The sequence below is a fragment of the Peromyscus maniculatus genome, chromosome 6 (genome assembly GCF_049852395.1).
Source record: "Peromyscus maniculatus bairdii isolate BWxNUB_F1_BW_parent chromosome 6, HU_Pman_BW_mat_3.1, whole genome shotgun sequence".
Taxonomy (NCBI): domain Eukaryota; kingdom Metazoa; phylum Chordata; class Mammalia; order Rodentia; family Cricetidae; genus Peromyscus; species Peromyscus maniculatus.
This window is the reverse complement of record NC_134857.1, coordinates 64,100,584-64,123,759: the sequence shown is the minus strand read 5'-3', so window position 1 is coordinate 64,123,759 and position 23,176 is coordinate 64,100,584. Positions and strand designations below refer to the sequence as shown.

The following is a 23,176-nucleotide window of genomic DNA, read 5'->3' as shown; positions in this document are numbered from 1 at the left end:
GTTGTCAAACTAATTATTAACCAGGCCCAAACACGCAGATTTGAATCAGAACCTTGGGGCAGAGTCCAGCAAAGTGCCCTTTAAGGAGCCACCTAGTAATCCAGATGCACACTCTAGATGGAGACCCTCTGGGTCACTGGGGGCTGCCACAGGCAGGAAGGAGGAGGAAGAAGCAGCCTCCCTGGTGGGTAGGGATGGATCGGGGACAGCCTGGGAGAGAGGACAGAGAGGAAGAAGAAGGCCTGGAGAAAAGGAGGAAAGAGAGAAAGGGAGCATCTTGCGGAAGGTCCTGCGACCCAGCCTCCATTCTGGGCCGGCTTACACCCCTGTGGGCGGAGTCTTGGAGACCAGACCGCGCCTCAAGTAAGCTGGGCAACATCCTCAGGACCCTAGCGAGGTCCTTGGCCTTCGCCCTTCCCGTACCTGCTCGAGCTTCGGGGAGCGTCGCGGGTGGGGGGTGGGTGGGTGGGGACACACACCTCCAGCATGGCCGTCGCCCTACGTGCCGCCAGATCGTCCCTGCGCTGGATCCCCACCGGGAGCGTCCAGTGGTGGTGGTCGGGAGGACGGCCTGGCAGTGGCAGCGCAATGCAGTGCGGCCTCTGGAGCTCAGAGCCACCGTGCACCTCGCCAGAGCAATGCGCATCCCCTCGGCATCCTCTTGGCCCCAGGACCTACGGTGGGGACGTGGTCTGTGGGTCCTCCTAGGCTACGGAGTGTCCCGCGCCCCTCCTCGTGCTCCCCTCTGGAACCAGAGGTGACTGGGCTGGAAGAGGGTCCCGAACAGGTAGGAAGAGACGTGGGGAGTTCAGGACAAATGGATCAGAGCCGGTACGGGAAGGAGGAAGGGGGCAGAGGCAGAAGGAGGTGGAGAGAGGAAGGCTGGGGAATGGAGAGAGAGAGAGAGGGAGGAGGGGAGGAGAGGGGGTGAGAAAGAAAGAAGTGGAAGAAGGAAAAGAGGAAGGGGGAGGGAAGAGGGAAAGAGGACAAGGAGAGGGAGGTAGAAGGGTGAGGAGAGGAGGGGGAAAGAGGAAGAGGAGAGATGAAGGCAGAGAAGGGAGGGAGGAGAGGAGGGAGCAGAAGATGAAGAATGAGGAGACGGAAGAGGGCGAGGAGAAAAGCGGAGGAAGAAAGAGAGAAGGGCAGAAGCCTGGGAGCAGTGGAGGGGAGGGGCTGAGAGACCGGAGGCAGAAGGAGGCTTCCTCCTTAGCTGTCCTCCAGAGGAGTCCATTAGAAGGGCAGAGTCTGGGCGGCTGCCCACGTGCTGAGCTTGGACCTCAGGTCTTGTTTCCTGGGTCCACTGTTCCTCTGCCTTCGGTACTTCCAAGGATGACAAAGAGGAGAAGGTCCACAAGGAAGAGCATGCAGGACTTTATGGTCCTCAAGGTGCTGCTCCAGGACCTGCAAGGTCCCTTGGGAAATCACTCGCAACTTGCCTTTGCCCTTCTACCTCCAGAGGGCACCTTTCTCCTAACACTTAGTCCTGCTCCCCTACACACACACCTGCTGTAAATTTGCAGAAACACACAACGAAGAAACACAGTTAAACCATCAAGTCTACAGAACGTGGCTCACTTCGTCGCCTACAAGGAGTTAACAGTGTAGATTAAATGGCCAACTAGATTAGATGGTGACATCTCTGCGATCAGGGAACTTACTACCTAGCACGAGGTAGGGACAGATAAACATCCAAGGACAACTTGTGACTTTCAGTGCATAGGCTTGTAGCTTAACTCTATCAGAAAGGCCATGACAACCCCCATTCCTGAGTAATTCTGGTATAGGGGGTCTTGGCCAGGGCATGAGAATTTTCTGGTGTTGCAGCTGCCATTGACTACCTCTAGAGATTTCCCTGGGATGATCAGGGTGCTGACAGTGTTCCAGCTGAAGGGAAAGGGGGTTGTGAAGGTCTGGAGGCTGGGAAAGTGCCATGGATGGAAGGGACCAAAACAAAAGGACTAGTTGACATAGAATGCTTGCTGTGTGCCAGGTGCTACACCAAGTTGTCTATATGCATCAAGTCATCCAACCCTTACAGACAGTCAGGTTCTTACCATCTCCAAACTAAAGGATGGAGGTTCAGAAGCTTGTTAAAGAGGCTGAGGGTATACCCCAGTGATACAGCACTTGCTTAACATGCAAAGCTCATGGGTTCCAGTCCCAGTACTCTGGGAAAAAGTTTCTTGACACTTTAAAGTTAGTGGGTTGTACAGTAGGAATTTGAAGCCTGAGAAGCCTGAATCCAGTGCCTGGGCTCTTAACCACTCAAGGCAGGAGCCGTGAGAGTCTGTGTATGACATATTAAACAGGGTGGACGTGGACTCGGGAGAATGGAAAGGAATTTCCAGTTTTAAGTGAGGGGGATTTGCTAGGCTTGTCTCTTGGCTCTGAGGATGGGAAGGAGCAGTGAATGCTGTGACTCAGGGCAGGAAGAATAATCAGAAGTCGCTGTAATTTCCACCACAGATAACAGTAGCTTTCAGGCTGTTTGTCGGGATATTTGTTAGTGGGAGGAGATAGAAAGATCCTGGCAAACACCGAAAGTTTAGGTGATGGGATCTGCAAGGCATGACTAATGTTTGGTGACGAGGCTTGTGGCTGGGGCAGCTTCCATTTAGTTAGGGAGGTGCTGCTGCCATTCCTGAGAATGGGCAAGGCAGATTTGGGCCAGATTTGGGGCCACCGAGACCACGGGAGCAAGGTGCATCCCTGCCTTAGCTTCTGGCTGCCTTCGTGGGGCAAAGGTCAGTGTTTTTAGCCAGTGCAGAATGTCCTCATATTTATCTGGATTTTTCCAACTCAGTCAAATAAGTAAGACAATAAGACATTTTCAGACGAAAACAGAATTTTTGCTTCCTACACAGTTCTGACCAATTATCATTATTGGGTTTTGGCTTCCTGATTTGGGACTACCTTCCCTGGTTGGTGTCATAAAGGTCCAAATACTGCACTGAAGACATGGGGAGACATAAGGATGGCATCTTCTTTCTGGTGTCCCTTCAAGAGCCAAATCAGAATAAAACCCCCAAACACACCTCCTATGGTACTTCTCTGAACCATGGTGCCATGGCTTGCCAAAACCTTAGTCTTCAAGAAGAACACAAGGGGTGGTTTTGAGCTGGTGTGACCTGATGGGAATGCACTAGGTCATGGGAGTTAAAAAAAAAATGCAGTACTTTCAGGACAGTGGTTAATGTCCATAAGAGGAGTTGCTGGGGTTTGAATGAGAATGGCCCCCACAGGCTCATATATTTGGGTGCTTAGTCACCAGGAAGTGGAACTCTTTGAAAAGATGCGAAGGATTAGGTGGTGTGCCAGTGTCGGAGTAGATGAGGCCTTGTTGGAGGAAGTGTGTCACTGGGGGCGTGCTTTGAGATTTCAGGGCCAATCCTCCCCGCTCCCCCCTGGACCTTTGCCTGAGGATCTGGATGTAGCTCTCACCTACTCCAGCACCATGCCTGCCATGCCTGGGGCCACACTCCCTGTCATGATGGTCATGGACTAAATTTCTGAAACTGTAAGCAAGCTCCCACTTAAATGCTTTCCTTTATAGGAGTTGCCATGGTCATGGTGTCTCTTCACAGCGAGAGACCGGTGACTGAGACGGCAGGTTATTATAAAAAGTGAGGTTGGGCCCTGAATTTCTCTGGCTTCCTGTCTCACCATCGTGATGCCATCCACCTTAAGGCCCTCACCAGAGGCTGAACAATGACTGTCTGATCTTGGACTTTCAGCTTTCAGAACTTTATTATAGATAGTTTCTTCTTCTTCTTCTTCTTCTTCTTCTTCTTCTTCTTCTTCTTCTTCTTCTTCTTCTTCTTCTTCTTCTTCTTCTTCTTCTTCTACTTAGCCTTGGGTATTTTGTTAAAACAACAGAAGAGAGTGAGATGTAAGACTAATTTTCAATGTTGTTTCCCAATTAGGTAGTTTGCAGTAGACAGCATATTAAATTCTGGATACAATGAACAATTTTTCTGTTGTTTGGTGTTAATATCTTTAAAATGTTAGATCGTCTATGCATCCTCATGTCACCAAGACTGTGATGGTAATGATGTAATAGAAGAAGTGAGTGAGTGTGGTAGAGGTGTTGGGAAATATAGTGGGGGTTAAGAATAGCTAACTAATTAAATATGATATTAGGTGCAGGAATAGACAAGCAGACCCATGGAACAGAATAGAACCACCCTAGACAGGCACATGTATTTTTGGGGACCTAGTTTCATGGGCTGGGAAAAGGTTGATTAGTAGATGACCTATCCATGTGAGCAGTCATGTCACAGCAAGGCTAGTAGATGACCTATCCATGTGAGCAGTCATGTCACAGCAAGGTTAGTAGATGACCTATCCATGTGAGCAGTCATTTCACAGCAAGGTTAGTAGATGACCTATCCATGTGAGCAGTCATGTCACAGCAAGGCTAGTAGATGACCTATCCATGTGAGCAGTCATGTCACAGCAAGGTTAGTAGATGACCTATCCATGTGAGCAGTCATGTCACAGCATGGGAAAACACTATGGGAAAGCTAAAGTTTAATATGATTGTGAGGAATTGGAGCTCTGGGTGGGAAAGGTTGCATTAAACATGACTCAAGGGCAGGTAACTTACCTTTAAGTAAGGACCTAGCCAGGTGGCTTAGTAGGTTAAGACACATGGCTCCCAGTATGATGACCTGAGTTCTGACCCACAGGGCTAAAGGAGAGACCTGACTCACACAGGTTGTCCTCTGACCCAGGATGTGCCCCCCAATCAATCAATCAATCAATCAATCAATCAATCAATCAATCTATCAATCCTTTTTTTTTAAAAAAGAGGCAAGCTGTGTTGCCTCTTTAAGGCAACTTATTTGCATTTATCTAGCTGATAAAAGCGCTAAAAATCTACATGCAAGCCTGTCATCCCAGCTGCAAAGAAGGCTGAGGCAGGAGGATCACGAGTTCAAGTCTCTAGGGCATACGCAGTGAGTTCATACCAGGCTGGCCAACTTCCTGAGACCCTGCATCAAAACAGAAAGTCCTAAGAGGACTTGGGATATAGAGGGCAGCACTTGCCTGCTTAGCACGTGTGGGCTCAAGAACTACAAAACAAAACAGGAAAACAAAAAGCAAAAAACCCACCAACCAAAACCCAAAGCAAATGGTTTTTAAAAAGTCCCAGTCAGTAGGAAATGGGAAAGGACACAAACCAGTTGGAAGAAATGAAAGGTTTTGTAATTTCGAGGGAACAGTTGCATTAGCGTGGATGTGTACTAGTCCGGGAAACACATGAGGAATCATGTAGACATTAAGCTACTTAGCCCAGCTCCTTCCTACCCATTCGCTGCCTGTTCATTCTTCCCGTTCTCCTGGCTTTCTGAGGTCAATCCAACCGCCTTGGGCTGACAGGTCCCTTGATGGTTAGATCTTGCAAAACTCCTTCGTGTTGTTTTACAAATGAATTTTCCTTCTATTTATTCCTTTCTTTTTCTTTTTTTTCTTTTTCACAGTGACACAAAATGTGTAACTGATTAGCATTAAGCTAATTGAGTGGCTCCCAATGAGCCAGGTGCAGCATTGGGCACTTGGAAAAGCAGAGGTAAAATGCAGACATCTGGTGGGGCCCCTCTGTGAACAGTAGAGTTGGTGTCTGTCAGGGGTGGGGGCATTGAATTCAAAGTCATCCAGGCCGTTAGAGTTGAAATAGCTTGTCTGGTCTCAGTTACCAGTGTGGAAGAACACTTAAGGTTTTGGACTCTGGTTCCTGGGGACTAGGGGCCAACTTGTGCTTCGGTGGGATTAATTGCCTACAGGATGGGGCTCCGAACCAGTCTCCAGTGTAGGTGAAGGAACAGCTGTGTAGTCTTGATCAGGCAAAGTCTTGCACTCTGCTCTCCCTCCAGGCTGCTTTGTGGACACCGTGTTTTCTTTAGGTACAGACATGGGGGGCGGGGTTAAGAATTTCTAAGCTCCCTGCAAGCTGGTCTGACCCCCAACCACCTGGTTCTTCATTATAGTCCATTTTCCCTGAGTCCTGAGCCTGGCTCTACAGGCCCACTGCTGCTGGCTGGTGTTTTGAGGAAGTCTGCTTTTGTTTAAACATTGAGAACGAGTGCAAAGGAAAGATACTCAACTTTATTGCTTATCTCATTCTTTAGTTATTGATATTGTGACACTACTGGTTGGTATTTTTTTTTCCCAGCTAAAATGTACAGGCCTTGGTCATCTTATAGTCACGTGTGTATGTGCACATGTGTGCATGCACACACACATGTGCATGCCCTTGCGTGCTCCTATATGCTGGCTTGTAGCCCTAATGGTCATTTATAACCTTGCATCTATGGGGAAAATGCATTCTGCCTTTCAAACCACAGCCTTGCAAATGCACTTTTGGAACACAGTCTGTTTGTAAGCTGGGGCCGACAGTATTAACAAACAGCTCTTGGCCCAGGGCAGCCTCACAACCAAATGACATGTGGTTTAAGGTTCATATAACAGCCAGTTCATTTAAATAATGCTAGCTAGACCCGGGGCTTTTAGGTTCTCCGGTTTCTGGGTAGTTTAGAGTAGAGGGCAGCAGAGTCTCTACAGTGACAACGGAGGGTGTGGTGTGCCCGCTCCCCAGGAGAAACCCCACATTCTTGCTTTTAATGGCTTGCCCTGCAGGTTTTTAGGACCGAGGCTCTTCCGAGAGCAAGCTTTTCAGTTCTGCCGAACAATTGATCTTGAGAAAGAAGAACTCCTTTTAAAAAGCAGCCGTAGTTTCAAGCTTGGAAGTTCAGCCAGGGTCATTCTAGTTTATTGAGTGCAGGGGCCCCTCAGTGGGAGGGAAAACCACATTTCAGTCCTCCCTGGGGCTCCTGTCCCTCCCCTCACCCTGCTTTCTTTTGCCAGCTCCTTTAACATGTCTCCTCTTTACTAAGTTAGAAGTCAGACAGCCCATCCCAGGCAAACTGGTCCGTTGACCTGGCCGCGAAGAGTCGATCTTTCTCACACACTCACAGCTTGCCCAGGCATTGGGCTAGCGTAGGTTGTGTCTGATGTCATTTCATCTTCGGAATCGTCCCCGGTGGGTAGCTGTCACCGACTTACAGCAAGATCAAAGGAGAATGCACAGCAACATCCAGGCTGTCTCAGCTTCCTGCCCTCAAGGCTGTGGTGGTGTGGGTCCTGTATTTAGGACTTGCCCGCATAGCTCCTGTACTTCAGGATTGATTGCCAGAATCACACCACGGCTCTGTTCCACCAAAGTCATGTTCTTATGAAAGAAAAATATGAATGTTTTTAAACAAGACCATCTTATAGACTTGCCAACAGGAGGCTGACTTCTAACACTCGTTTGATCTCTTACTCTGCATCCTATCCATGAATATACCTGAAAATTATCATTGTTATTGTTATCCGTATCTTTATTTTCACACTAGGGGTAGAGCCAGGGTTTCCTGTGTGCCAGCCAAGCCCTCTGCCACTGAGCTTCATCCCCATTCCAGGTAACTGAAACTTCTTGTAGCGTCTACACCCAAGGGCTCCCAGGCCACCCATCTGCTTGCAGAACCTTCTTCTTCCCTCATTTAAGACTGTGGAAGTGCCACCCCTCATTCCAGGGCCTGGCTGCCTCTGTTCCTTCACTGGTCTTCCCCAGACCCCAAGGCAATACACCTCTCTCTACCCTTTGCTCGCCCAGTCTTTTGCATCTACTTCAACTCCTGATTGCTTAATATTCAAGGTGCTGGTATGTAGAATAATTCCCCTTTGTGCTTGATGGGGTCATTCCAAAGCACAGTGGATTCCTGAAACTGTGGATATCACCAAACAGTATATAAAAGACCACAGGGTGTCCTCAGTGGACCTAATAACTAACAGAGTTATTAAGGGACTAGCAGATGGGTAGTGCATACAGTGTGGACACAGTGGGCAAAGGGGTGATTTATGTCCCTGGCAAGACATCCACAAAAGATTTCACTGTGCTTCCATGAAAAAGATTTCAGATGGCTTATGATTTTTAAACTGGTGAATTGTTTATCTCTAGAATTTCCCACGTAATTTATTTTAAGGCCACAGTTGACTACAGGTGATTGAAGCTAATAAAAAAACTCCAAAGATAAGTGTGTGTGTGTGTGTGTGTGTGTGTGAGAGAGAGAGAGAGAGAGAGACAGAGACAGAGAGAGACAGAGAGAGACAGAGACAGAGAGACAGAGAGAGACAGAGAGAGACAGAGACAGAGAGAGAAGAGAGAGAAGAGAGACAGAGAAAGAGAGAGACAGAGAAGATACACACACACACACACACAGAGAGTGAGTGAGAGAGAGAGAGAGAGAGAGAGAGAGAGAGAGAGAGAGAGAGAGAGAGAGAGCGAGGGAGCACATTGCAAGCCTCTGAAGAGTGGAGACTATCTTCCAGTTGGTTTCCTTTGCCTCCAACCATCTGGAGCCAAGTCAAATTGCTACCCCTTCTCCTCCAGGCCTCTCACTGGCATTTGGAGGGAGAGGAAGCACAGAAGGTCCCCCTCAGCCCATCACCTGCAGAGGGTCTTTTAGAATGAGAGAGGGCTGTGGTTACCATGGCCACAGCCTTTCCATATCTACCTATCCCAGAACCATTGAGAACTGCGCAGGGTTACAGACTGCAAATAAGAACAGAGGCTTCCTATGTGCCCTCAGCGCAATCCCGTGAAGTTCAGAATGAGCACCTGCTGCTACTTTTTGTACAGTGACCGTGCACCACACATCTGTGTGAGCAGGTTCTTATTTTATATGAGACTATTAATGTTTTGTAGTGGGCGTGTGCTACAGCCATGTGCCATGTCTAACTCTGTTCTAGTTAACAGTGGAGTCTGTCCTATTGTGATCCCATGAGATTCTGTGACCTACTGGCACCGTAGCTGTCTTTGTGTGGGTTCACTGGGTGATAAACATCGATAAAATTGCATGGTGATGGATTTCTCAAAACACATCCCTGCTGCTGAATGGCATGTTGCTGTACTTCGTAGTTCATAGCCTGTTAATTAGGAAGTACATTTTTGTCATCACTGGGAAGGGCTCTCTGACATGAAGTCAGCACAAAGGGCAAAGCCTGGGCCTGTTCTGTTTCACTTGCTTTCATATCCCTATAGAAAATGCTCACCACTTTTTGTGTTTGGCCAGAAGACAAAAATGGAAACACAAAGTTAGGGACAGAGATCTGGTGTTTGACAGTGGTGAATCCTCCAGGAGTGACTATGCCCCCAGAGGTCTGCAATTTGAGACAAGAAGAAGGCCCAGTAGGTGCTGTGATGGTTGAGGCCGTGGAATTTACAGCCAAGAGGCTGGGCTTCATTTGATTACAGCACACTCACTGTGTGATTTCCAATCTTGGGACACCTGGCTTTGTAAAACGCACACATCTGAGATCTGACTTATACACAGTGTGATCCATCCTTTTAAATTTGATGGTTCCGTGATTTGTCATAGATTCACAAACTGGATCAGTCAACACTACTGACCCCAGAATGCTTCCATTACCCCCGTGAAGAAACCCCAAGTTCGTTAGCTGTCACTCTTTATCCCCTCCTGCCCTACCACGTGGTGACCACTAACCCACTCTCTCTCCCTGTGGCTTGTCTATAATGGACGTTACATTTAAATGCAACTGTATATTATGTGGCCTTTGCCCGACTTCTTAGGTGCCGTCCTTCCAATAGGCATACACGTCGTATGCCTCAGCATTCCATTCCTTTTTGTGGATGAAGAATAACCCATTTCAGGAACACACAACATTCTGTTCACAAATCAAGAACTTTGGGGTTGTTTGTTTTGTACTTTAGGGCTCATGTGAATCATGATGCCAAGAAAACTTGGTAGGGAAGCACAGGCCAAATTCACGCTGAAACGCTGCTTCACACCCACCAGAATGGGTGGCAAGAAAAAGCCAGATAATGACAAGTTCGGGTGAAGATGTGAAATTCCTCACACATTACAAGCAGAATTGTAAGACGCAGCCACTTTGGAAAATGGTTTGACAGATCTTCAAAATTCTAAACACACAGTTACTGTATGACTCAGCAGCTGTGCCTGTTGATACATATTCAAAGGAGTAGAAATTTATATTCACGAAGAGCACTTTTTTACAATTTCAAACACATCCAGGAATGTATGGATTCCCACATTTTTGTGAGTGTCCCAAACCTCCTCTGTCACTCATCTCTACTTCTATGCACTGTTGTTCTGGGCAATCCTTTCAGGTTGGCTGAGGTTGGTCATGTCTCCTGTGCTACGGGAGCTGGAGGATGTTCTATTGTGCTGTGCAGTGAGTTCATGAAGTTCAGAACAAAGCAGGTAAAGATCGGAGGGGAAGTCGATGCTATCTCAGTGGACCCAGCAGGCTTAGTAGGTGGTGCAGAGGTAGGACTGGAGGAGAGGTGGCTTTCCTCACAGCGGAGGGCCTTCCAGGCACAGCAACCACCATTTAGAAGAGGAAGGTGGCTTCTGTATCTAGATGGCATCACAGAGTAGCAAAGAAGGGAGTCTTTGGATCAGATAACCCCAGAAGGGGCCATGCTGTGCTAGCCAGCCTTCTCATTGCTGGGACAAAACGCCTGGCATAAACAACCTAAAACAACAATAACAAAAGGTTTGTGCTTGCTCACGGTTTTAGAGGGTTTGGTCTATCATAGGGCATGGTGGCATAGAGCTGTTCACATCTTGGCAGCCAGGAAGCAGGGAAAGGAGACACAGGAAGAGACCAAGCAAGATGCAGTCCTCAAGACACTTTCCCTATGACCGATTACCGCTCTCTTCCAACTCAGTTCCACCCCTACCTCTCACCACTTCCTAATAACGCTATCATATTATGTACTCATCAAGGATTAGATCAGAGCACAGATGATGTCACTCTCTCTATGATGCCCAGAGCTGGGTTTACTAATGCACTACGCATGTCCCCATCCAGTCAAGTTACCAGCTGAAATGAACCACCATAGGCAGTACAGTCTCTCTGAACTGTCTTAATAGACGACATTGTGGTGTGAGTCACTGACATTTCTTGAATGATCCTAAAACTTGACCAGAGCTGAACATTCTGTGTTCTACTCTGGTTAACTTCTCTCTCCTCTGGGCATCCCTGAGGGCTATGTACAGGTCCCTTTGACATCATGTTGATGGTGTGTGCCTCTCTTCTTTATTGGGTTCTGAGTCCTTTTGGAGTCCACCCCGCCCCGCCCCCATATCACCAGAATTGGTATAATTCCTCAAGACTAAAGTTGGAGTAGGGCAGAATTGCTGCACCCACACTTAGACGAGTGCCTGGCTTGTGGACATACACTTGATGTGCATTTATTGATGAATAAGCCACTGTCAAATAACCGGTGGTCAGTAAATATTTGCTGAGTTACTAAATTAGTTTGTACATACATAGTGTGTCTCATAGGCAGAAATCACACAGTTCAGTCCTGTAGACTCAGTAATTGCATAAGGAAATGTAGGGCAAAGGGCAGTGTTAAGCTTATGTTTGGATTTGGTTTTCAGTGTTGACATTCCCCTTCCACCAAAGAACATTGGAGACCTGAGAGTGAGGGAGCTGTGAGGTAAAATACTCAGACATATTATTGTTTGATGAGAATACAGGGAGTGGGGGATGGAGAGTATTTTTGGGTAACTGAGCCCTTTGCACTATGAGTTTCAGTCTACTGAACTGTGTTTATAAGCAATGCTTTTTATTCTTTGTGGAATTGGGAAATGCTACTCAAGAAACTCCTACATCCATTTTTATAGATCAAACCCTATCTTGAGCTATTTATTAAAGGGAAGAGGGATGAGCTGCCTCGGGACATATAATTTTAATATTCTTCAGCTTTTATGTTTAGGCCAGTCTTCTACTTTAAGTGTCTCCACTAGTCACAAATCATTTAAAAGAACTCAGAAGTCCAAAGCCCTTCCTGCTTCCATTCATGGATGAACAGTCATGGTTCCATTTGCCTACAAAAGAAAGCTGGTGATTGAAGATGTAATTAACTCTACAGCCCCAACCATTTCAAGGATAAATAAGCTATGTTTATTAGTATAAAATAAAACAGCAACAATGAAATCCAGCACAAGCCTATCTGCTTTACTACAAGCACACCTTGTGTTTGTGACTGTATCAAAGATGGGAACTAGACGAGTCGTGGGCAGGGCTGGAAAGTGCACAAAAAGACATACATGACAGGAAGCAGACGGTGGCATGAGCTGGAGGGACTGAGGGGAGCCCTGTCTGGAGTCAAAGTGGTTTTTAGAGTCCAAGATTGTGCATCCCATTATGTAAGTATGCAGCTTGTGGCTTGTTTGGAGAGAGAACATTCAAGTAGATTGCTTTCTTCCAAGTTTGTTTGCTTGTTTGTTTTGACATGCTCTACTGTAGCCCAGGCTGGCTTTGAACTTGCTGTGTAGCTGAGGATGACTTTGAACTCCTGAACTTCCAGTCTCCATCTCCCAAGTGCTGAGATTATATATATATATATATATATATATATATATATATATATATATATCTCCTTTGCCATCGCACCTCTGCTCCTTCCAAGTTATTTCTTTTCACCACTTCTGCTAAATTGAGTCTATCCCCACTCTGAGTCCTGATTTTTGATGAAGTGAAATTTTTATTTACTATTTTCTTCCTTTGTCTTCTTTTCCTGATCCCCAAGTCTCCCAGTTTAACTGTTTGACCGTAAGTTCTGTAGAGGGTACGAGGTCCTCATGCTCACAAGTGGCATTAGGGAAACCCATAATATTAAACCTGCCTGCTTTCTTTTTAATGGAGGGATTTACACCCGTTTCTGCCCAGAAAGCTGGGAATGGATGTATTTAATAACCTGATGATCTTTTGCTATCTGTGGGGCCAGCCTTCACACAAATCCCCCAGACTACTATGCTGATTTCAGTCCCTTCCCAGACTGCTGAGCATTGTTTCTCAGTTAATAGAACCCATTTTTATGGAAGAGGTCACAGGTACTTTGCAAAGGAGTTTCAACGTAGTCATGCCTTAAACTTTATTATGATAATGTCTCGAGGAAACTTTTTCCCAAAGTTGTACTGTGTTTATAAGTATGCCCAAAACAAACTGCTTGGGGTCAGACTCTAGAAGTTTGAACCAACACTGGCCAGCTAAGTAGTGCGGAACTAGATTTCCTTCTTGCCTCATGTGGATTGCTACTCTGCTGGCCACATAGCATTTGCAGGGACCTCCACAGAATTCCCTGGTAACTCTGGCCATCCTTTGTAGACACCCAGGGGGTTTGCCATGAATTTGAAGATCTGATGAGAAGCAGAATTAAGTGATAGTGCAGAGGAAAATGAAGGGGACCAGCTAAACTGTGCATTAGCTGTGGAGAGAGAGGGTGCTATAGAGAGATGGTCATGGGTAGAAGATAAGAGGTTATTCAGCTAGATCTACACAATGCTGTTAGAATAAGTCCTCACATGGCCACCATTAAAAATGTCAGGTTGGGCCGGGTGGTGGTGGCACACGCCTTTAATTCCAGCACTTAGGAGGCAGAGGCAAGCGGATCTCTGTGAGTTTGAGGCTAGCCTGGGCTACAGAATGAGTTCCAGGACAGCCAAGGCTGTTACACAGAGAAACTCTGTCACCAAAAAAAAAAAAAAAAAAAAAAAAAAAAAATCCAGGTTGGGGCTGGAGAGACGATTGATTCTGGTGAAGAGCATCATGTGCTGCTTCTGCAGACAACTCAAGTTCACTTCCTCGTACCCTAGTACACTGGGCGAGTCACTACTGCCTGGAACTCCAGCTTCAGGGTATCTGACGTCATCTTCTGGACTTCTCAGGCACTACACTCTTGTGGAGGCGCGCGCGCGCACACACACACACACACACACACACACACACTGTAAAGAACAAAACAAATCTTTTAGAAAGTCAGAATAGACAAGGAGCTGCCGCGCTGGCATGATCTGAACTCCGTCTCCACTCAAGTCACCAGTTTTACAGATACAGTCTTGAGGTTGTTTATTTTCCTCAGTCCCTCACATGATCTCTATAAGGAAAAAGACGATGTCTGTGTCCTCGGTACCTAAAACATGTCTGGCACATTGTCAGTAAATACTTGCTCACTAAGTGCTTGTGCAAAGGCCAGCCCCTCATGGTTCCACAGTTCACTCCTACATTGAGCAGAGGGCAGAATCTGTCGTCTCACTGGCTCGAGTGTTTTAGGAACTCTGCTGCCTGGTCCCTGGGCCTCAGTTTCATGTGCTGGCTAGCATTTCTAAGTAAGTTTTCTAATAAACTAATGAAGTAGATGGACAGACATTGCTAATGACTGTTGTGCCCCTCTAAAATTCATCTTGAGATCAAATCCCCAGTGAGTTGGGATTAGGAGGTGGGGCCTTTGTGACGAGGTCATAATGGCAGCAATGAGATTACCGCCCTTGTTAAAGAGGTCCAGGGATGTTTTTCATCCCCTTTGCCATATGAGGGGACAGTGAGAAGGAGCCATCTATGACGCAGAGGCTCCACCAGACACTGACTCTGCTGGCTCCGTGACCTTAGCCTTTCCAACTGCCAGAGCTGTGAGAAATAGATTTCTGTTGTTTATTAATTGCCCAGTCTAAGCCACTCTGTCATAGTGGCCCCCATGAATTGAGACAGACGTTTATGGCTGTCTGTTTGACTTTTATCTGCTCTTCAGCGCCATTTCCCTTTATCCTGGCTCCCAGCGATGCTCTCCAAATCGTGGCTTTCTTTACCTCAGGGTTGGAGCTTAAGAGGGGGAAGGAATTACCATGTTCACAATGGCTGCTCTTTTCCACTGTACGAACCTCCTGCAAGGAACAGCAGGATTATGAAGCACGTGACCCTGCAGTTCAGAGTGGCATTGCATGTAACTGAACTGCTGAGAGGGGCCAAGGGGAGCATTCAAGTCTTCGCCCCGTTTGCTGGAGCAGCAGTGATGAAACCTGGCTGAAATGTGAGGCCCGTGCTAATGTCGGAGGAGGAAGTTCCTGGTAAAACCCGGAGGAGCTGGTACTTCCACCTGCTGGAGGGAAGACCCAGCCTCAGAGCTCCCTCCCAGCTGCTTGGTCAAAGGGGACATGACAGAAGACGAAGAATAGGTGTAACAGGGTGCAAAGTTTATATACAAAGAATATAATGTTTATCTGAAATATTTACAGTGTTGGTTAAAGCAGTATTTTTACAACTTTTCCGGGTAAACTACTACGTATATTACAGGTAAGCTACAATGATTTAATTTGCAAAAATGGAAAAAAAAATAAGAGTAAAAAAAATGTTTCAAACAAAGTTTAAAATACTCAAGTCAATTTATAAACTGTATTTACTTCGCCTTTATTTGAAGGCGTCATGCAATGAGGCATGGTTAACTGTACTCTTATAAACTGATGGGATGCATGCAACAGTCGAAGTTAAGGAGGGTGTAAAATGAGCAATGAAGGGTTTTAAGACTCAGACGCCGAGGCGAGGAAGCTGAGGAAGAGGTTGAGATAACAGCCAGCTTTATCTCAACCAAGTCTGAGACCCACAAGTGTAGACCACAGAGGAAAAACCAAACATTTGCCTGACATGGCAATCTGAGCGCACAGTATAAACCAACGGACTGACCGAAGAGGGAGCGTGCCTCTCAGGCCGCAGTACTACCTATTCAAAACTAACCTTAAAATGAGCTGTTTTAAAACTTCATAAAAATAGTCACGATTTTATTAGTTTGGATATTTCTACAAGATCCGGACGGGCTTTCGCTTTATGTGAAGACAGCTATCCATTCCCGAGGCCGCCGAGGGCCTTATAACTCAGGGAATGTTGGGGGCACACACATGCAAGAGGCAGGGCAAGTTGGAGTTGGAGCGTTCGGGATTGTGCTTGGGAAACCGGAAGTGAGTTCGCAGAGCGGAAGTGGTCCATGGAGCCCTGGGCCTGGCTAGTCAGAAGCCACCCCACTAGCAAATTAGCACTGCAGCTTGCGGATGCTGCGGGAGATGCGTTTGAATTCTCTCTGGCCCTTCTGCCACCGCTTCACTGAGGTGATCACCAGCTCCCCACCCTGTTTCTGTCCCATGACCAGATAGGGCGCGTTGATGTCGTTCATCTCCTCACAGGTGCACTGCAGGCTGTCTTTGAGCCACAGCACCGATTTCTTCAGGTCTCTTTCAGACACACCGTTCAGCTTGTAAATGGTCTTGCTCTTCGTCTCCAGGATGATTTTGGTGTCTCTGTTGATGTAGGTTATCTCCTTCACTTTGATTTTCAGTGCTGTGAAGACAAGCGGGGACAGGAACAACACGAAACACGGGTTAGGATGCAGGAGAGCTGTGTCGATTGTTAGCTTTGCTGCCTGTTGGTCTATAACCAGAAAGACTGTCAGGGGTTGCATATAGGGGCTTTGGCTCTGGGAGTAGTAGGTGGGTCCATTTCCAAAGTCCCAAAGCATTGGCTGGGCATTTTGTTCCACATCAGCCATCCTTTCAGAACCTTCTCGCAGGACTCAGGTAACTAACTCTTCTTCTCACACCATGTGGTTGTGTTGGTAAGCCCCTTGGCATGGGGTTCTTGCTACCCTCAGCAAATGACTGCCCTACTGGAGGAGACTTCAGCATGGGGAGAAAGGCTTAACTCTTAGGTGAAACGTGAGCCTCCCAGGCTGCCAACGTTAAACTGGGTTTATTGTGTCACAGAGGTTTCTGGACAAACCTGTGAGGAAATGGTGTCTCAGTCACTGTTTTCTGAAGGACAGATTACAGGGGAAGGAGAATGGATCTTGCAGCTGCTTTTGATTTGGGAAAGTAACAAGGAGGAAGAAATATGCAAGTCTCTTTTTTAAGAGCACAACATGTTTAGCCATAAAAGTCTTTTCTGAAGACTCCATCCTTATGTGCTCTCATTTGCCTGGCCAAGGCCAAGGCATTTACAGATCATGTATGTACTGTTTCCAAAATGTGTATGTAGAGTCATTAGAACGTTAAGACCCCAAAGTAAGTTGTTTACTATAAAAGACACGTTTTATAGCCATGAACACTAGGCTTTGGGAAATACACACGCTGGGATTAAATTTCAGGACTCCACACATGCAGGAAAAGGATAGAGTTTTCAGGTTAGAAAGGGTCATCCCATTAAAAGCTCATTAGTACACAGAGATGCAAATTGAGAGAAGGGTCCATGACTTGTACCAGGCCACCCAGGTAGCTTGTGTCCCAGCTTAGTCCCCAGACCCCTTTCTACACTAGCTCCGTGTTCTTCCAGGCAATGTCAAATTCCCGTCCTCGTGAAGCATTAAGTCACTCAGCTCCAGTGTGTCCGAAGACTCTTGGTGCCACCGACAGCTGCAGTAGATGACACGCGTGTGTGACTTCCCAACTTTGATGGGGTTTAATGCATTGTTTAAATTAGTAATAGTGGAGAAGTGTGTGTGTGTGTGTGTGTGTGTGTGTGGTGTGTGTCTTTGAGGTTTTCTTTTCCTTAAAAAAAAAAAAAAAAAAATTCAGACGAGGAACTCAACTGAGCTAGCTTTCCAGACAAAAGGAAAAGGATGGTTACTTCACCCAGCAAAGCAAGGGTGCTGTGACTTAGTGAGTGGCAGGTTTGTCTGATACGGTCCTCATCTGAACCACAGGCTCCTCAGGGTTTCAGGAATAAGCCACATGGAGATGCCACATGTTCTTCTGTCTCTAACAGGGATGGGAGGCCACCATAGGGGCGAACTGAGCTGACCACACGTGAGCAAAGAGTGTCGTCTCTAACATAGATGACGCCAGTGCAAGGCCGCCTCTGGTCAATGGGACACTCTTGAGCTTCAAACACCAGAAAAAAACAAAAACAAAAACACAAACAAAAACAAAACTATGATTGTGAGCTGGAAGGAGGTGTCTTAATTACCCTTCTTTAGCTCTAAAATATATATCACGGGGGAAGTGGGATTCCTCCTTAGACTTGAAGCTGAAACAAAACATAGGGAATTAAAGGCCAAAATAGCATTCTTGCTCTGGAAGGTGTGAATGGGGACACCGGGCGTGGTAGGAAGCACAGGTGACAGTCCCCCACCCATCGGCACGCCACCGTGGAGGGAAGGAGGGTCTTCCCAGTTCCCTGTTTCCAGTGTGGGTGGGGCGGGGCGTGCTGTGCCTGCCGCCGATGCGGAAGTAAATAAGCTTCATTGGTCAGCCTGTTCCATCTCCGATTCCCCAAAGGACAGAGACAAAATGGACTACGCCTTCATTGTCCCTATCTGGGGACAGAGGGCAGAGATCCTCATTGCTACACTGTACAGCATATTCACACTGCTTCTTTGGCTCAGATCTTCATAGTGGCGTTTTCAGTAAGTTTGTCTTCTGTGAGGTAAGCCACAGAGCAAGCAAGTGGTGTGTGTGTGGGTGTGCATGTGGTCTCCTAAATGTATTTGCTTGGGAGTCCCATGAAAGTCAGAAGAGAAATTTTATGTGTGGTATAAAGAGCGTAAGCTTCCAGGAGAAAATACTTTATAGAACTATAAATTTTACTAAATAATCATCTGACTTGTGGCAGTGAAGGACTGGGGTTTGGTAAGATGCTTGAGACTGAAAATTACCCACCACTGAGATAGTTTGAGGCCTGTATGTTTGAAGACAGACATATGAAACTTTATAGGCCCCATGCGTGGCTCCTCCTGCTAGGGGAAGTTGCTAGTGAGGACCTGGAGTCTTACTCTGTCTGTCTCCTTCCTCAACAGTGTTAAGTCTCTCCTTGTGTCGGGGGTACAGTTCAGGAACCAGCCAAGGTTCAACTCAGGACGCTTCCTGAAAAGATCTGAAGTGGACGAAGACCGGCGACCAGGGCTGTTCACAGCCTGAGATTTCAACAGTGGCAGCCCGGACCAGTGTCCTCAGTCTGAGGGACATGTGGAGTGTGCAGAAATGTTCACATGGATCTGTTAGACTCCATGCTGTTTGGTAGACCAGTGGCCTTCTATGTTCACCAGTAACTTCCCATTTTTGACTGAATAATACCCTTAAGGGATACCAACCCCTCTAATACAACCAAAGGTGCCTACCATTGGAGTAGGATTAAAACAACAGTGCATTCTGGGTGAGGCAGCAATCTGGGTCAAGTCCCTGGCCACTCCTGCTTCTGATTTTGGCTTTGCCCCTGTGTCTGGCTAGTCTCCCCCTTCACCTGGGGGCTTTTTTCGGCTAAAATCTGTCTTTCCTCCTATAACCCCCTAAGGGCAGTGACTTACTGTCTGTGGTCCTTGGCTAACATCACTCATGTGTTACTTCGCGCATCCCGAGCATCACAGCATCACAACCTCCTTCACCTAACTTGGAAAACTTTCTTCTTTCCTGACTGCTTGTAAAACCAATGTGTCACTCTGCGCTACACACAGAGTGAAAATACTCTCATTGGATGCTAGTGCAAGTGTTTATTTTGGGCCAGTTTAAGGGCTTGAATGTTTGCTGAGGGTCATATGTGCTTTTCTGTTCTTGGCGCACATCTCAAGCAATTGAAAAAGATAACATGGCACAGGATTCTGTGTGCTAGCGCGCACACACACATACTCACACACACATACACACACATACACACACACATACACACACATACACACACACACACATACACACACACACACACACAAGCCAAAGAGAGATCAGAAGTTGGCCATTGTGCACTGGTAATCTGAGAAATTCCCATTGGATTACTGTCTAAGGAAACTGTGAACGTCATCCAGTGTAACTCAGTACGACAGGGACATGTGACAAGAACTAAGAACCAGTCAGTTAGGCAACTTTAGGGAGGAGGAGATGTGGTCCTGTCTCACCTAGCCTCATCTGGAGACTTCTTACTGATTTACACTTTTAACGTTCCCTGGTCCATAAAACTTGGGTGGATGTGGTATCTGGCGGTGGTGGCGGTTACTTACCAAAATCATTTTTACAGAGAGTTTCCATAATGTCGTTGTCATCATCGTTTTTAGTTTTGCAGGCCTCGCACACCTTCGGAGCTGGAAACGTGAAAAGGTCTTTAGTGAGCTTGCTTCCAGAGGAACAGCAGGTGGCGTTTGTAAACAACTCAAAAGGACGCAGCCAGACCAGAGCAGCCATTGTCCTGTATGACCCCCGTTTCTGCCTCCTCTATAAAAATAGGACCCCTCATTCCTAAGTGCTGCACTTGCCATTTCTGGTTGGATGAAATGAGAATGGCCCATGTCCTGCTTTATTAGCACTGACCCCCCCCCCCCAAAACAAAAAGGGAGATGTGGGGAGGTGTGTGTTGCAAGACGACCCAGAGGTCGTAGCTTTTCAATTCATTCTCCTCGCCCCTTGGATGATTTCAGTCCTTCCCAAGTATCTAAGGAGAAAGCACCAAAAGATCCAAACCCTGGAGGTACTTGGGAAGATGGAGAGATGGTTCTCATCTGCAGGACATGGAGAAAAACCTTCTGCTCAGCAGGGCGCTAGGTCTGGGGGAATTTGCATGTATTTTTCTCATCTGGGCTGGGAAGGATGGCTAGTGTTGAGCCGTGGGGAACCTCTAGGGCCTGCTTGCATCTTGGAAGCACATCTCAGTAATTCCAACAGCCAGCTCTAACTGGCTCTCCTTCACTTCATGCTTCCTGCCAAGTTTGTGTTTGACTTACAGTTTATTTCATCATTCCCCTCCAGGTCCCTGGTACAGGTACTTGTTGCCCATCCAATGCAAGCCAACAGACCTGGAGACAAGCTGATCCAGATGAAGGAAAACTTTCTGTGGGCTTTGTCTGAGCAGACCCAGGACTTTGTGTTGTAAAAGAACGTATGTTCAGGAAGAAAAGACAACACTTTCCCCTCTACTTTATAAATATGCCTAATGCTATCTTTAAAACTTAGGTGTAATTACATAGGTTTTCACTAGGATGAAATTGGATATTCACACCCAGAAATTCCCATGGTGACTCACAATAGAAAAGTTATCAGATATTTAAAAATACCAAAGAGCAAAGTTTGCAGGCATATAGACTTATTTTGCAGCAGGAAAGTGAATTTTGGAGAAAACACCCAGTGTATGTTGGATTGATAGTAGGAAGCAAAACAAAAGCAAACACAAAACTGCCTCAGCTCTACCCAACCCAAGAGAAAGACTTCCAATGGGGAGGCTCAGAATGGGTACGAAATGCTACCAACCTGTCTGTATTGGTTACTCTATGGTATATGTTGGACAAATGTTTGAAAAATGCCAAACATTTGCAATAAATTAGAAACCTAACCAATAAGATGATTGCAGACTCACGGTGCCTGCCAGGAAAGATGGCTAAACAACTTTGTATTTTCTTTAACTAATGATGTCTACAGGAAAACAATTAGAGATTGAAGGGGGTTTGCTGCTGAAGCCCTGAGACGGATTAGGAAGCCCCCTTTCTATCTCAGGGGGCCTAAATCAGCTCAGACACATTGGATACTTTTTCCTTTCAGGGAAAATATCAAGAGCCCATGAGGTTTTCATTGCTTTGATGGTTTTTGCCTATGAACTCCCCTCTTGTTTTCTAAAAACTTGAGGAGACTCTTCTGCATGATTTTCTCCAGTTAATTAAAACCACTCCTAAGATAAAAAAAAAAAAAAAGCTGATAGTGACACACAAAAAAGATGATTCCTGGAGATTCCCTTTATCCTCTCTTCCTCCAACACCTGGGCAGTTAAAAGCGACATCCAGTGCTCCACTCACTCCCAGCCAGCCTTCGTTTTATCTCCAAAACCTAAATTGGCAAAGGAGACAAAGTAGCTCAAAGGGCGGTCCGTGTGTATCTTGTGTTTTTGTCCCGTGGGACAAGAACGTGCAGAGAGAGAGGCTAAGCAGAAGCCTCAGGCCTGGGTGCTCATCCCAAGGACCTGGCCATGCTAAAGGCTTTCAGAAGCGTGGCCGCAGAGCAAGCATCTCCAAACAAGAATTGGCACTTTTGTTTGGCTTAAATCCCTAAGGGGAGTTGTTGTTATAACCAGGGAGGGGTCTTGGCACAGCGGTGGATATCTCAAGTTTGGTACACGGTATGGCAACAGACTAGGGCAGGGAAGAGCTTCTGCCACATCTAAGGCTGGAACCCCCAGCCGGGACCAACGAAGCTGTAGAATGGAGGCTCCGGGGTTCCCCCGCCCCCAGTCCCAGCACCTCAGGCTAGTTGGGAGTGGGTGGAACGAAGAGAGAAGGCTTACCTTCCTCTGTCGCCGGCAGGAGGTGGTCGCTGCTAGCGAGGGGGATGCAAAGGTCGTTGTCCTGCGGGAAACGGTCGCATTCCAGCATGTCGGGCCAGGGGAAGCCGAAGGCGGACATGACCGGGGCGCAGCGATCCTTCACCTGCACGCAGAGCGAGTGGCACGGCTGGATAGTCTCGTCTAGGTCGTCGAGACAGACAGGGGCGAAGAGCGAGCACAGGAACTTCTTGGTGTCCGGGTGGCACTGCTTCATGACTAGCGGAATCCAGGCGCCCGCCTGCTCCAACACCTCCTTCATGGTCTCGTGGCCCAGCAGGTTGGGCAGCCGCATGTTCTGGTACTCGATGCCGTGGCAGAGCTGCAGGTTGGCCGGGATGGGCTTGCAGTTGCTGCGCTTGTAGGAGAAATCGGGCTGGCCGAAGAGGAAGAGCCCACGCGCCCAGCCCAGGCAGCAGTGCGAGGCGAGGACTAGCAGCAGCAGCGAGCCAGGGCCCCGCGGCATCGTGGACTAGCGACCCCCGGGGGGGCGGAGGCAGCAGAGTCGGGGAAGCGCGAGGCAGCCGGAGCCCGAGCTCGTCCCGGACCCGCTCGCTCTGCTCGTGGGCTCTGCAAGGCCGGCGACACGAGAGCGCGAAGCCGGGCGCGGGGAAGTCGGCGCGGGCTAGGCGCTGCAAGCCGGCGCGCAGCTCCGGGGGGCTCGACCCGGGGGAGCAGAGTGAGCGGCGGCTGGGGCCCAGCCAGAGTTTTCTTGGCCTTTTTTATGCAAATCTGGAGGTGGAAGGGGGGGGGAGCAAGGGAGGAGCCAGCCCGGAGTAATCTGAGGAGGCAGGTCACTACTTTCTGGAGCTGGTTTTGCGTTGAGAATGCCCCTCACGCTCTAGCTGGCAGGAAATTCGGGCTGCGACCCCACCCCGATGCAGCAGCCGCTGCGCGCGCGCTCTGGCAGCCCCCTTGCCCGCGGACTAGCGAGGCCCCTGCGTCCCACTGCGCGAGAGCGGAGAGTGAGGCTGAGGCGGCGAAAAGTTGAGGACACGCGTGGCGTGGAGCAAGGCTAGCAGCCTCTCGGGCT

At 47.6% G+C, this 23,176-nt stretch overlaps 1 protein-coding gene and 1 long non-coding RNA gene across 2 annotated transcripts; one reads left to right on the top strand and one right to left on the bottom strand.

Moving 5' to 3' along the window:
* Nucleotides 1-69: 69 nt before the first annotated feature.
* LOC143273879 (uncharacterized) lies at nt 70-21,172 on the top strand. The gene is made up of 3 exons (XR_013052135.1): nt 70-363; nt 19,898-20,030; nt 20,586-21,172. It is a non-coding gene; the product is annotated as an uncharacterized LOC143273879 (long non-coding RNA).
* Sfrp2 (secreted frizzled related protein 2) lies at nt 15,048-22,866 on the bottom strand. The gene is made up of 3 exons (XM_006985315.4): nt 22,108-22,866; nt 19,844-19,924; nt 15,048-16,203 (listed from the first exon to the last, which is right to left on the bottom strand). The coding sequence occupies exons 1-3, from the start codon at nt 22,607-22,609 to the stop codon at nt 15,899-15,901; spliced, it is 888 nt and encodes a 295-aa protein (XP_006985377.1). The 5' UTR covers nt 22,610-22,866; the 3' UTR covers nt 15,048-15,898.
* Between the last annotated feature and the right edge of the window lie 310 nt (nt 22,867-23,176).